The sequence below is a fragment of the Monopterus albus genome, unplaced genomic scaffold (assembly GCF_001952655.1).
Source record: "Monopterus albus unplaced genomic scaffold, M_albus_1.0 scaffold263.1, whole genome shotgun sequence".
Taxonomy (NCBI): domain Eukaryota; kingdom Metazoa; phylum Chordata; class Actinopteri; order Synbranchiformes; family Synbranchidae; genus Monopterus; species Monopterus albus.
In genome coordinates, this window is record NW_018128143.1 from 588551 (window position 1) to 604454 (window position 15904).

At 40.2% G+C, this 15904-nt stretch overlaps 1 protein-coding gene and 1 long non-coding RNA gene across 14 annotated transcripts in view; one reads left to right on the top strand and one right to left on the bottom strand.

The window, feature by feature from the left end:
* Window positions 1-15904, bottom strand: part of tns1b (tensin 1b) — a 140519-nt gene that overhangs the window by 24892 nt on the left and 99723 nt on the right. For 11 of the 13 annotated variants that reach the window (XM_020621631.1, XM_020621629.1, XM_020621630.1 and 8 more), the window contains 3 exons: window positions 15017-15146; window positions 14714-14779; window positions 14147-14269 (listed from right to left, as the gene is read on the bottom strand). In XM_020621631.1, the coding sequence (XP_020477287.1) occupies window positions 14147-14269; window positions 14714-14779; window positions 15017-15146 (319 nt within the window). The remainder of the gene's footprint in view (window positions 1-14146; window positions 14270-14713; window positions 14780-15016; window positions 15147-15904) is intronic. The other 2 variants (XM_020621624.1, XM_020621637.1) reach the window with 1 other exon arrangement.
* LOC109972633 (uncharacterized) overlaps window positions 5698-15904 on the top strand; it is a 22302-nt gene continuing 12095 nt past the window's right edge. The window contains exon 1 of the long non-coding RNA XR_002276720.1: window positions 5698-5804. This is a non-coding gene — a long non-coding RNA (uncharacterized LOC109972633). The remainder of the gene's footprint in view (window positions 5805-15904) is intronic.

Here is a 15904-nt window from a genome sequence, read left to right on the forward strand (position 1 = left end):
TGGACCACGTCTGACCAGTGTGGAATGACCCACAGGCGATGACGATACAACCTCTTCATTAGTGAGATGTTTAGATCACCATGATTGTAAAATGCAGTATGAGGTGGTGGAACTGCTTGCTCACATATAGGCAAATATAGACAGTCAGGGTTGAAATGAAATATTGCAGACATACTGTACAAGAACATAGTGTTCTGTTTCAATTGATGTTCCTGTGCAGTATGTCTGCAATATTTTGTTTTTAACCCTCACTGTCTATAACAGAACACTACCAAAAACAAAGTGCTGTAGAGGGAAGGTGCCACCAGATATTTTGAGGCTTTGCGGGGCAGATGGTGCAACTCTGTGACCTCTTCATCTCTGAACTTCGAGCTCTGACCCCTGTTTCGTGATATTTTGTTCACAGCAGAAATAGCATGCTTCCCCTCCAGCTTACAAGTACAAACACACCATGTGCTACACTGTGGACGTGCGTGTCACAGAGTGTGTGGATATTCTGAAGGGGTGTGACATTAATAACTACTGAAGCCACTAATAGCCAGATGGGAATAAAGCTGTATTTAAAGAAGAAGAAGCCTAACAGAATAAAGACACAAGTACAGCCTGGCACTATATTTGGTAAAAATTAATGGCAGAGCTATTGATTTGGCAACAAAGCATGCCTTTACTGTAAGTGAAAGCTTGAGGACAGCTATTAAAGTAATAATGTGGCCTTGTCAGTGATCTACAGATGAGGCTATTACATCATCTGAGCTGGATTAATTTGACTTGTGAAGATCAGAGATGACTGATGAACTATAACAGTCAATAGAACTCATGAAGCAGCTATCATAAAATAAAGCAACACAATACTGTAATTGTCATGTTAGGGGCTTACTGATTTTGAAAAGGCATATCATAGAAAATTATTTATTTATTTCAACTGAAAAACTGTCTCACTACAATACAAATGTAATAATCAGACAAATGATGCCAATACCAGACCTTCTAATAAGAATTTGGATGGATTTTCCTGATACATTAGTGGAGAAGCATGCCAGGATGCACTGTACATCTGAACTATTGCCATCATCCATTATGCCCCAAAAGGCTTAGTCAGATGTAAGTACTCAGTTTTGTTCTAGCTTAATAAACACTTGACCTGCATCTCATTAAAAATACATCAAAGGCTACTGTGAATCGATGTGTGTAAGTGCAAACTTGCTGGGACTGGGAAAACAAAGGACAAGGTAATGGAGGATGGTTTGGAACAGGCAGTATTGGGATATTGATCAGTATCAATATGGGATGATATGTTCACTTTCAATATTTGGCAGCCACTGACATGGCTATATGGCATGGATATATGCAGTAATAATTCTATTCCAAAATATGCTTCAAACTTAAACACAAACTAAATTCTTACTTGTTATATCTCATATTTATTAACAGCTGCCTCAGGATGGGCACTGTCCCCACTGCCCTTAAGAATTCTGTAGTCAGACCACTTCTCAAGAAGCCTAACCTCGACCCCACACTCCCTTCTAATTTTTGTCCAATCTCATTTGCCTTTTTTATCCAAGGTCATGGAGAAAATTACACAAACAGTTACAGTCACATCTTGAACTCTGTGCTGTTGTTGATAAATTTCAAGCAGGCTTTAGGTCCCGGCACAGCACTGAAGCCGCGCTACTGAAGGTCCACAATCATATTCTTGCAGCCCTTGATGCAAAGAGTCCCGTTGTTCTAGTGCTTCTAGATCTCACAGCAGCCTTCAACACCATGGACCATGCAGTTCTCATTTTCTGCCTTGACGGACCATGCAGTTCTCATTTCCTGCCTTGAACATTGCGTCAGCTTGTGCGGTGCTGTGCTCAAATGGTTCATTTCTTTTCTGACCAATAGGACCTTTTCAGTTGTGATCAACCACTCTCAATAGCCTCTCTTTCCTTGAGTGTACCCCAAGGATCAATCCTAGCGCCTATACTTTTCTCACTATATATGCTTCCGTTAGGTTCAATTATCTCTAGGCGTAACAGCCACTTTCATTTTTATGCTGATGATGTGCAGATTTACTTACCATTAATGCAGAGTGATGACAATGTACTAGCCCCCTTGCACAGGTGTCTGCATGGTATTAAACAGTGGCTCACACAGAACATCCTTCATTTGAATGAGGGGAAGACTGAATACATCACTTTTAGCCCTGACTCTACTCACATCATACCCGACCAAGGAGCTTCAGTCCCTTTATTCACTCAAACTGTGAGAAACCTAGGAGTTTTATTTGATAGCAGTGTCACATTTGACAAGCAGATTAGCTCTGTGGTCAAAATAAGCTTCTTTCAACTGAGGCTCTTAGCAAAGGTGAAGCCCTTTTTATCTCGACTCGACCTAGAAAAAGCCATTCATGCTTTCATTAGCTCACGACTTGACTACTGTAACGCCCTCTGTACTTTGACACATTTCTATTGTACATGAGTTTTATAGATGTCTACAGACTTCGGATTCAAATTTGTGTCATTTTAACATGTTTTACTTTTCGTTAGCTTTATGTGTCTCAATATGTTTTGCTTTTATTTTTAATATGTTTTGCTGTGAAGCACTTTGAGTGGATGTTGTAAAGCACTATATAAACAAATAAATTAAATTAGATTAAACATAAACTGTAATCTACAGTGGTCATTTGTAGCCACTATTGGTTAGAATAGACTATATTTAGCACAAAAACTACTGGAAAAAATGCAAAAGTGTAGATCAGCCAGACAGTTCCTCCATGCAGAGCATTGTGTTTCACTCTGGATAAGGTTGTGTATCAGGAAAAATCATCAACGGTCGTCAGCAGCAGGGCTGCAAAGGGAAAATCTCCAGCTGGCTGTAGCTATCTTCTTCTAGGGGTGAGAAGTCTTGATGGGCTAACTTTTGAAGCTCTGGTCTGGCAAACCAACAAAGACACAACCACATCAGGGCCTGAGAGTTTATACAGATCCTCTTCAAAGAAACTCTTGTCAGCTCCTGTTTCAATCTACATCTTTTATATAAACGCTCCAGACACTTCTTGCTATTAGAACTGTGTCAACATGACTGTTTACACGAGGTTAAACCTTTAAGAATCTCTTGAATAGACTGAGGTGACAAAGCATTTTTGTGATAACTGTAAAGTCAAATTTTCCAGTGTCTGCAACAACTGCTGTACACTTCACTTTTGAAAATTTGAAGCAAAGGCAAGACAGAGAGATGGAGAAAGCAGAGCATCAAAGATATGAGTCAATAATAGTCTAAGCTTTGTCAACCTTTTCTCCATTTCCATTTTCTCACCCAATTTGGATGAACCATTTTGTTTGCACTTGGTTCCATCTCATTGCTCATTGCTCTCAATCTCTCTTTGGGCTATGCATGGTGTCACCAGCCACTTCTTTGCACCTGCCAACAAGAACCTAACAATGACTGGGATGGCATAACACATACAGAGGTTATCACTATCTCTTCACATTCTATCCCCATCTATGCAGATGCCCTGAACATCCAGTAGGAGTCGATACCACAGGGCACTGGCTCCTTTTCTTCCTGGCATTAGTTGGTAGCACCACATGAGCTCCTGCTACCAGGGGCTAAATCTGGGTTGTGGTTCTGCCTTGCATCACCATGTGCCCTGGAGGAATGTGGACTGAAGAAGGTGCACAAATGAGAAAAGTGGAATTGGCTAGTATGTGTTCCTGGTGCTCTAGTGGCCAGTATAACACTACTTTTTCAAAAGTGTCTTTTGAAGTGAAGAAAACTGTTATGACAAGGAAAGATTGGTGCATGAATACAGTAGGACTCTGTTCAACAAGGAGGGAGAGGCCAGTGCTCTTTTTCTCTTTGTAAAGTTGTTCTCCCATGTCTATCCACCCCATAGCTCAAGAAGGGTTTATTCAATAAGCTAACTGGCCCATGCAGAAGGATGACCCAGGCCAGTAACACGCCTCAAACAAAACAGGGATGCCTAATAAAAAAGTGCACCTCTGGGTTTTTTCTCCAAACATAACTCAGTTCCTACATCCTTTCAAGCAAAATCATTAAACATAAGAACACAGATAGACAAAAAAGGAAAGGGGTTAGAAGGGACAGTATAAAGAAATCCAGCTAAGTGCCTGTGCAAAGCCAATGATTACCTGAAGGGAGACAAATACTCCTTTTTGATCAATACAAACTATTTACCAGTTCAGAACTGGTTCATCTTGCAGACCTTCTGAGAACCGGTTTGTGTTTCCACGTGCTAGAGAGCCACTGCAGAGCCACATAATTATGTCACTGTTCTGAATACAGCTCTGCTTTCACAGTAATGCCAGTGCTGCTCCTGGTTTTGCAAGCCCACATTGGAATCTGGACACTTCTACATTTGAGCTGCTCATCATGATTTCTATAGATAGCGATTATATTTAAGAAGAATGGTAATTACATACCATGATTTGATTCATATTAACACTGAATGTAAAAACAGTGGCACTCAACTGCTTGGGGTGACCGCAAAACACCAGTGGAGCCACAGCAAAGTCAGGCCTATAGATGGAACCATGCTGAATTTACCAAGCACAAATATGTCCTTATTATATAATATATTACCCACAAAAAGGTTTCTGTTGGCTGAGATAAAACACTTCCTGAGGATCCTTCTACAGTGCAAAGACATTAATCTTGTATAAAAGACAGTTAAAGAGCAGATCTTGTGGAAAGAACTTGTGGAAAAGTGGTCATGATTAATTATGTCCTGGCTTTAGGGGCTTAGCCAGATCAGCTGTGTAAAGATGGCTGGAGACAAAGAACACAAAAAAAGTGTCTGGCCAATAGCTATGCTGTCCATAAGGAAATAGCACAGTCACACATTATGAGTGCAGATAACTCTCATTCCTGTCTCTGGATTAGTTCCGTTTTGCAAAAAGTTCTACTCTGGCTATGGTACAAAAAGTGAAGCATGCTGTCATTATTCCTGTGCTCAGCTCACAAAGGCAGCACAGGCAACACTTTATAGAAGGCTTCATTAGCATGTCCTGTGTCTGACAACTTTCTGCCAGTTTTGGTGTAGCACACACACAACCTAACACTTGCCCACAGCAGTAACTGTTGCCTAGCAGAAACCCCTGCCCCTGTGCACCTGGAGCCAAAGTCCAAACAGAGACACTCCACAACATAAGGCACTTATTCTTTCTTGGTGTCCAATGCAGTCCTTACTAGAAGGCCTTTATTTTTCTATCCTGGTGATTTATGCAACCTGAACTGGGCAAAGTTTGGAATCAAAACAGCCTAATCTGCCAAATACCTCGGAGTAGATGGTGCAGAAGCCTGTTGTCCACACAAATTTATAGATGTTTCATCTCTGCATCTTCTTGGTGAAATGTCACAGCCTGATAATGTCTATATTTCAATGAGATCACATCAAGCACTGGCTTACTGCATCAGGTAATGGCTGTCAGATCAATGATAAGAATCAGATTATTATTTGCATTTGAGTATGATTAAATACTACAAGGAGCAAGCTGTGATGAGTGAAGATTAGCACTGAGAGCACCTGAAGAAAATGTCATATGTATTTCAGTTCTCTGGTTTTACTAGATTTAGCAATCATTAAATACTTCATGGAAATCTATTAAACTGTATTCATTCTGTGTTGTCCTCCGCGGACAGGTATTATTGCCCCCTAGTGGTGGTTGAACGTATTTGTTTTGAAGTTCATGGGAAGTTGACCTTAGGCCAGGAAGTGGTAGTTCACCCTGACGGCAAGAAGTAGCTGTTCGTTGTAACGACGACGTTGAAGTAGATCCCACAGAGCAAAGAAATATATGCCTGTAAGTTTATTGTTTATGTCAATTTACTGGTGTTATATGTGCTTTTTTACGGACCAAGATGTCTGCTTTGTACAGAATAGAATACCGCGACTGTTAAGCTAATGTAAGTTAGCGCGTCTATGTGGTTTTCTATTTTAAGTTAGCATTAAGCTAGTGCAATGTGTTATCACTATCTTAAAGAAAACAGACATGATTTCTGGTCCAAGCATCTAATGCGTTTGTTTGTACTGTTATGTGTTTACAGTTTTCCAGTTTTCCAAATTGGATGCAATAAACGAGGTTTGAAGCCACAAATCTTTGCCTTCGGTTTGGGACTGTTTAACTACCTGCTAAACTAGACACGGACGTTTAGGGAGGGCAGAATATATTCAGAATTAGCCAAAGCTGCGTTTCACTGGAGTCTGTGGAAATGTACTGTTCACCTGGTACTTGAAATACTCTTAGGCTAGTGGGCCATTTGAATCGCAGTCATCTGATGGACCCAAACATAGTCTCAACAGTGATATCATTCCACTTCTATTTGCGCCAGGATTATGTAACCCCACCCCACCCTACCCCAACCCTGTCTGTAGCTCAGCAGGCAACACAAATACAGACTTAAATTTCACTTCACTCATTTAAAGCCCACTCTTAAGAACTGCAGTCAATAGTCTGTGCCCACCAGTGTAGGTCAACCCATCCCTTCTGTTGGATAAGTTAAGGACGAGAACTCAGACACCTCTCTGTAACTAATGTGTGTGGAGTCAAAGAAGAAGTGTTAGAGTCAAAGAGGAAGTGTTAGAAAGTGCAACAACACAGGACAATGCTTATTGGACCCTAGATAAACAGTAACTTAATGGCTGCAGAAAATAAAGCCTACATAGAGAAATCAAGGACACTTGACTCACTTTCTTTCAAGAAATCACCACAGTGCCTGAAAACATCATTTTAGGGAACTCAAAAGGCGTCATATACTGCACAGTCCTTTGTACACAGTTTAAGGGTCATTCTAATTTATTATAACTTGAGTCTTATTTTTGTAGTTTTGGTTATTATTGCTGAAATCTGGAACACTGCTAAGTTCAGGTTGATCACAACCACAAACCTTTGGTAATAATCCTGCAGTTTACAGTTATTTAGTCTTCCAGATAAGTCACCTGGGGGTTTAACCTGAATTATTCTGTACCCTTTCACCAAAAGGCAGACTGAACACGTGCCTCAAGTTCTTATCACTGCTGGATAAAAGCATTTGTAAAACATTCCATTTCAAAAGATCACTTGCCTGTGAGCTTGATTAAAGCAGTAAAAAAAAAGCATTAACAAATAAAACATAATGAGGCCAAGTGTTTGGATAATACACAACCTGACGTCAATAAGTTACTGAGCAGATTCCACACATGAACTGAAAACCAAGTTTGTTGATGCAAACCACATCTACAGTACTGAGCATGTTACTCACGTGTTTTGAAAGATGTCAGCTGCAGAAGTTGTGACAGCTTTTCTCTCAGCGTTCTACAGAACGGAGAAAAACTGGACACAAGGTCACGGCCGAACTCATCAACGGCTATCAAAGCTTGAAAAAAAGGCGTCAACTGTCTCACATCAATGGGAAATCAAAGAAATTCTGAGCACATATTGACCAGCTCTTAGAAACAGTCTGTCTGTGCTGAGCAGCATGCACAAACCCACACTGACATTCTCTGTCACTCCCCCTCCTCCTGTGAATGAGTGCACAAAAGAGCTTCACAGTCTAGTGGAGGAGTCTGCCTTTAAGTCCTCTGACTCCTCAGAGGAGAGTGAACTGGGCAAGTGAGAAAAGCTCCCGTAGTAATTGAAGAACAATGTGGTGAAGTAGTATAAAGTGCAGGTTTGAGACCGAATGGGCTGAGCTATGGAAAAAATGGCTAAACCTGCTTGAAAACCATGTTGGAATATATTGGAAAAGTAATCTTTTGGATGCTTTTCCTACAGCCAAGTCCCCATCTTAATGATTAATGAATTCAGATTCTCTGACACATTTGTTCCTCACAGAGCTGCAGCTTGTGTAATGACTGCTAGCATCAGGCTAGAACTTGACATGGATCAGGGTAGGCTGATGTGAGGGTCAGGTGAGAGACAAGATCGGCTCGATAAAATTTTATTTCAGCCAGACAACCTTTTATGAAAGAAATGTCCATTTATATCAAGTTCTAGATTTGATGCGAAAGACCCTGTGTTTAAAGAAAGTTTCAAAAAATGACTATGATGTAAAACCTTTATGAGCATGGCTGAATGTTACTAACTGGCTGGGAGCTTCAACTGTATTAGTTTAGTCATTGTAAACTTACACTTTCTTCTATGCTCCCTCTCGGTCCACGCATGCACGATGGCATGAGATCCTAAGCGGATGTGTATTCAACACTGCTGTGGCTGTGCTCATTTACATCATCAGTGTTGGCAAATATGGCACTAAATTGAAAAACTGCAGTGCCACAGTATTCTGTGCATCTCTTAGTAAATTTGCATGGCATTACTATAAAACCAGCCTTCCCGTTAAATAATTTAAAAAATAGCTGCAATGTGAAATTTTAGCTGCAACCATTTAGCATGATCTATCAAAGCACTGTGCTGGTCACACAAGTCCACAGTCTTGGGACAGTATAATACTTGTAAAGTGATTGTTTACCTTGGCATTGCTAAGTCAGAGGATAAAATAGTTTGCACTGAGTTGTAAGAATCTGTCATATAGCATTATAAACAAGAGTACTTTGTTTTGACATGTGATCAGATCTGTGGAATGCTACTCACACTGGAGTTACTGTGGTATTTCAGTCCAATGACAGCCCTAAACAGATTCATGGACTCTACAGAGACCGCTGTGGAAGACTGGATTGGTGCTTTCAATTCTTTAAGATGAAAAATGTGACAGTAAAGGTCGATGGATAACATATGATGGTGAGGTGTCACCCACTAAAAAGCAACAGGTGCATACTTGAGACCAAATGACTTCTTTGACAACTACACATTTGATCCCTAGACATGGTAACCGCTCATAAATTTTGCTAAGTGTTACAGTATGATGTTTTTGAATATTTACCTGTTTCTGTTTATGTGAGGTGCAGCCATGACAAAAATTCCTGTGCTGAAGCAGAGCCACAACAGCTGTAGCTGTTTTTATGAAATAAACAGTGAAAGTCAACATCAATCTTTGGAAACCAACGTCCCATTTAGACAGGGCTTACCCAGTGTTGATCCCGGCAAAACACTGGCTCTATAATTTGAAGCTTTATGCAACGCCTTGATAAGCAGGACTAGATGCAAGTAGCCTTGTGCTTTCCTTAGAAAAGCAACTGAAGTTCTAACAAACTGCAAACCCTACTACAACAACAACAACACTTTTTAAAAACCATCACTTGAGAAGAAATACGCCCTCTCCCATTTTCCCTCCTGGCTCTAAAAGCCACTCTGTGAGAGGACTACAGTAATTGCCTTTTCAGTGCTCACATGTGTGAAGCCAAATGACAGTGGAAACACTGGCGTTTCCAGGAAACCCTTTCAGAGAGGGAACATTTTGAACAGTTTCTTTAAATGCTCCTTACAGGCTGAGCTTATTTAAAATACAGTATGCATCAGCCTGACTGTGGTGGCTGATTAAAGTCATTGCACAAAAGGCTATTATGGGACACGTTTGAAGTCTTATCGACTCCTCCAAGTCTCAAGTAGCTAAGTAAGAGCTTGTGATTGTGGCTGTTTGTGTGCAGTTCTGCATATGTGCACTTGCTTGTGTTTGTCCTGTTTTGCTGTTCATGGCTAAAGTTGAAATTGTGTGTATGTACTTTACATGTACGTGTGTGCATGATGTCATTACAGCTAAATTCAGATTTGACCACAGTATCATTATCAGATGACCAGAAGGCAAGATGGGGCAGGCACAAGTTGGACCGGGCACAAACAAGCACACACACATACACAAGCTCACCTCCACTGAAACAGAATTAGAGGAGACTTACACCTATTCTATTTTAGCAAGGCCTATTTCCAGCTGGCCTGGGGTCGACACCCTACGGTCACTGATAGAAGGTAGCCAAGTAACCTCTGACCTTTGACTATCTGGGAGGCCAATAAAAACTAACTATACTGCAAGCATCCTTCTTAAAAAAAAGTCCATTTGCTATTTTGTAAATGGCCTTTTTCATTACTGACACTTTTGACATCATAAAAATAGTAAATTGCAACGTTGTAATTGTCACTTGTTCATTTGATCAGTTGTTTTCTGAACTGCATCCTTAGTACAGCATGACAGACATGAATTTTTAACAGTTTGTTTCTTTTACTACATTCCAGTTCTTCATGTGCATCAGTGATGGTGCTACTAATTTGTTAACTTGAGGAGATCAAGGTACCACATGCTCCTTTACACTTCCATTTGATTACAATTCTAAGGGAAATACTGTACTTTGCATGTGTTACTAGTTACTTTTAAAATGTAGATTGAAAACCATCGCTTCATAAACTAAGATGCATCACTAGGGATTTAAATACCAGGTGATGTCAACAGGTGACTGCATCATGATTTGGTACAACAGTGGCATCCAGGAAAGGCAGAGCCTTTTAGGAGCGAAGATGGGCCGAGGCCCGCCAGTTTGCCAACATAAGTGTGAGAAAATTACTTAAATGTCTAAAAAGAAAGATAGGAGCCATCCCCGGTAGGCTAGTGGTTAAGGCGCAGCGCTCTCGCCGCTGTGGCCCGGGCTCAAATCAGGGTTGTGTCAGGAAGGGCATCCGGCGTAAAACACGTGCTAAATGTCAACATGCAAGTCATCAGTGGGACGATTCGCTGTGGCGACCCCTAAGCAGGAAAAGCCGAAAATGACTTTCTTTCTAAAAAGAAAGATAGGAGGAATTTGGATATGTCGCCCTCTTTGGTGCATAACGTTATTAAAAGATTCAAGGAAATTGGAGTGATTTCAGTGTGTAAAAGGCCAAGCCTAAGCTGGATGACCGAGCTCTCTGATCCCTCAGACACCGCCGCATCAAGAATTGTCACTCTGCTATAAGCGATATAATCACATGGGCTCATGATGACTGGCTTACCTGTGTCAGGTGCTACATGAAACTGCAAAATGTTGGATTATGCAGAAAATGTATTATGTCATTACATTTATATTATCTGTACATAATGAGTTACACATGAACAGAGGATACATATTTACATTTACCTTTTAATACTTTCCCTTTCATTTATTGCATAACCAAGATAGATTCCTCTTAAAACTATATCAAATGTTTATCTGTAAGAAACAGTAGGAAAGTCATTCCAGTGATTTTTTGAACACATCCTTTTGAAGACAAAACATTGCTATCTATTGCTAAGGGTGTAGCATTGCTTCCTTTTTTGGGTGGCAGAGAAAGTAGCACTTTGGCCACAGAATGACCACCTCTCCCTCAACAGGAAGGCTCTGTCCATGCCTGTGGGTGAACACAGGAATGTCCCACACTGTGCTCTAGAAAGCAACAGAGTGAGGTCCCACAAGGCCTCTGGCTTCTCTGTGGCCATAATTTGATTTGATTTATTTATTCTTTCAAGCATGTAAAGACAGTTGATATGTCAACACACATAATTTTACACATATCCAATAACAATTTGCTTATACCTAGTACATGCTTGAATGGAGTAGGAAGAAGTCAGACTTATCCAGTCCTACCCCATGACATCATCTTACCATCATTGGTTTGCAAGCAGTATCTCTACATAGATAATTCTCTTCTACACCACACAAGTAATATACTAAAGTAAAGAATTATTACATAGTGTTAACATTCTTACATAATTACATACTTTGATAATTATCTTCTACACCACACAGTAATATACTAAAGAATTGTTAGAGTATTAACATTCATACACCACAAACCATAAACCTGGAGTGGTGAACAACTTCAGGCTAATTTTGCCAACCTCCTGCCGGGGCCATCAGTCTGCCGTCTTGTCTGCAACTAGGTTCTCTGATTTATTTTTACCTTTGGACAGAGCCCGGCTAAATGTTCTCACCTGTTTACTGTCGTACTGTTTAAGTTAGCTGGCCACTGGTGGCAACTTTATATTTAGCATACATACTTGAGAGTAATAGAATCTACTTATCTAACTCTTTGCAACAAAGCAAATAAGAGTTTAATTTATCCCAAAAACTGAACTACTGTTGAGATTGCTGCATATATTAATATAAACAAATTTGGGTATGTTGAAGAAAGCATTTAAGAACACTAGACAAGTACAAAATACTTTATATTTCACTTAAATGAAATATGGTCTTCATTTTAACTGTGGGATAGACCCTCTTGTGGTAATTATATAAAAGTATTACAGACTGACAATTGTCTACATGTACAAAACCCTCCAAAAATAAATAGGAGTGCAGCCTTCATACCTGTCACATATCCATCCCTTGTTGCTCATTGGCCGCTTGCAGTTGCTGCAGTTGATGTGGAGTGTTGTGGACGCCTGGTTCAGGCAGGTGATGGCGCTGCACGTACTCAGCTTGATGACCTCATTGGACACGTTCCACAACTCGAATCGCTGCAGTAGGTCTATGTAGGACATGTACCAGTGCTCCTGAAATGAAAACAATACGTTCAAGGTTTCCTGTCTTCCAACCTGAAACTTCGTAACTGAATTTTAAGATTGTGTTAGTAATGAACGGCCTAAAGTATCCTGGAACTCTGCATCCACATGAATGACAGTCAATAAAGTTACATTTGACCTTAAAATGCTGGAGATTTGTTCAGGAAACCATCCTAACTTGTATTTACAATCACCATGAAGTCATTAAGTCATTCTTTTGACCAAAATAAGCATTTTCTGTGCCTAACAAACTTTTAATTACTTTTAATTACTGCCTCTGCTAACAGTTAAATTGTAGTCCATGAAGAGATTCAAATGCAAACGCTGCAGCAGTAAGCAAGCCAGTGTTTGTTATTTCCAGCTGACCTGAGTGAGGTCATCGATCTCTTTACGAATCCGTTCCCCCAGGACGATAAGCACAGACACAGCCATCTGCACATCGCCCTGCTCTGCGTAGTAGCTCAGCATCTCCCGCGCAATGGGACAGAAAAAGCTCCCGGGCAGGTGGGGGCTGTACAGTGGTTGGGAAATGGAGATGAGAGAAAAGGACTCAATGGGTGTCAGACAAGTGACTTCTGCCTCGTTGCCGCTGACATGTGGCGAGTCGGCCTTGTCCTGCTGTAGGAGCTCTGGAGCTACCATCACCATCACTATCACTAGATGTTTTGTTACCACATTTATTCACTATCTCTATAATTTCCTTTTCAACTATGGGCTTCAAAAACATAGAACTCATCATGTTCCTTTTGATTGTATTATTATTTATAGTGACGGATGTATCATCTGTACAAATGCTTCTTGCTAAACCAGGACCAACATTCACAAAGAACCTATTAAACTTATCTACTGCATCCTCCATTTCACCACAAATGAATTCAGCGGTATCGATGTCTCTCCTCCCTTTCAAAACACCATTTACCACTTACATCTAGGACAGCATAAAATCTCTTGATGCAGATTTAGGATGATTTGTGATACTTTTCAGTACCAGAATGAGTACACAACTGCTACCTTGTATTTTGTCTCATAAACATTCTAGTTTGAACTTAAACGTGACCTTAGTCTGACCACGTCATGCCGGAGTTTTAAAGAAATGAAAGAGTGAAAAAAGTCTTTTAACTCCATTAGGGCACAGGCTGAATTTCTCTTGTGTCATGCAGAAAGACAAAAACACCCTTGGTGCGCACACAGCATGGTTACACACTGGTTGTGTGGGTGGGCGTGTGTAAGCGAGTGAGAAAGACCCAAACTGGAATAAAATCCTAACTCCATCTCAACCACATTAAAGTGCATTTCCACAGTCACATGTACAGTTTGTGTAACATACATGTGTGCTTGTGATGTGTGGTTTGTTACATGAATCTGACAGTTTACTTACTGTAAGAAACACAACTTGTGGGGAAATGGTTGTATATTAATCTAGGTGGCCAAAGGGCCATTGCTATAAAGAGCCAGTGTAATTAGCACCTTGTTAACAACATACATAAGGAGGCAGAAGGAGTTTGGCCTTCTTTGTGGGTTTTTTCCTATGCGCTGGTCTTTGTGTGTGATCTGAGTTTTGCTATGTGTGCAAAAGGTTTGACGACCAACCACTCTTCACTGTTAATCACAAGTGAAAGTAAAATATCTCATCAGAGACATTACATCCACAGCTGTTGTGAGTGTATACTGTACATTATGCTGTAACTCCACTGAGTAAGGCTCTACCCAGTTAAATAGGCAGGACAATACAAAATACCACCTGCTCTTCTACTTTACTCACCATCTGTGGTGTCCTGAGAAAGCTGATTGAAGTTTTCATAGGAGTCCCAACGGATCAGGGGATCCTGTGTGTTGTAGTCAACCGAGACGCTCGGCCCATTCTCCAGGTGGTCCATACCTTGACCCGAAGTGCAAAGAGGCAGAGCAGAAAATGTGAATGTCTTTACATCACAAACAGTTAGAAAGGGGTCACTTTCAGAAAATGAGTGAAGAACCTGTAGTGATCTCCTTTAACTAAGACCTCATTTAACTTCATCAAACTTAAAATTATCTAATTTATTTTTAGTTTCATTTCATTCCTTTTGATTAATTTATAACAGATTTAGGTTTTACATTTAAAAAACTGTTAAAGAAGGTGCAGGCATCCCCCTGAAACACCCTTGGCTGGAATCTGGACAGGGATCTTTATTCCTCCTTTTTTTTTACTTTCTCCTCAATATTTACTGTCTGCCTCTTTATTATATTCTATAAATTAAAGGAAAAAATGCCCTAAAATTAAGTATGACGGTAAAGTATAATGTGGAAAATGCTTATATGGACCCATAAAACCCGACACATTGATTCTTACCATGTATTTTCTCTGGCCCAAAAGAGAAAATAAACTCCACTTTTCCATATTCTGGAAATCTGTCATCTGCACACAGAAAATACACAACCTGAGTTTTCTGGTCATTAAAATAGTCAAAAAATAGAAGCAGATTAAAATGCAATAGAATTCTTGAACTCAGTATATACAGTGAAGTAGTATTTCCAGAGCTCCAGATTTTACTCATTAGCAACTCCTATTTAAAAATCTGATTGTTTACACACAGACAATAATGGCAGCCAAAGCAGAGACTCAGAGGAACCTGTTTGTTCCCAAACCTCTTACCCTTGAATGTCTCATCAAGCTCATCCTTCCCAAAGACAATCCCCAGATCATGAACAGCGCAGGTGTGAAACTGTACCCGGAATATCACATCTCGGCATGGGCTACGGTAGCGCTTGTGGTAACACTTGAGCTGGAGGGTGAAAACCATCGGAAGAATTTCAAATGTAGTAGCAACAGTGCATCAAGCAGTGCATGCACAACACAACAGGTCAGTTCAGTTGGACTGGAAAGCAGCTGGATACATGCTTTTTGAGCTCCAAAAGTGAAAACGCTTTTATACAATGTATCAGTTCTGATGACAGACTGCAAAGTAACTTCACTTCTAAAGCTATGATCAATACTTTAGTGCTGATACACCCAGAATATCAAGTGAGATGAAATAAACACAGTGAAGCACAAGCCAGAGAGCTGTCAAGTTGGTTCACTGATGGTTCTTTCACCACTTTGGCTTAGAGCTAGAAAAAGCATTTAAAACTTATATACTGTATTCTCAAAGTCAAAGTCAAAGAAACTTTAATTATCCCCGAGGATAATTAAAAGTGCACAACAGCTTTAGAGGCAACACTGAAACCAGGCATAGGAAAATCTTCTCTCTCCCTTCTGCTTTCCCCTCATGGGAAGCCCAGGGTTTTACAAGGGCCTCACATATACAGGTAGTGGAAGAATATTTACAGTGGGTACAGAAAGTATTCAGACCCCCTTAAATTTTTCACTCTTTGTTATATTGCAGCCATATGCTAAAATCATTTAAGTTCATTTTTTTCCTCATTAATGTACACACAGCACCCCATATTGACAGAAAAACACAGAATGTTTGACATTTTTGCAGATTTATTAAAAAAGAAAAACTGAAATATCACATGGTCATAAGTATTCAGACCCTTTGCT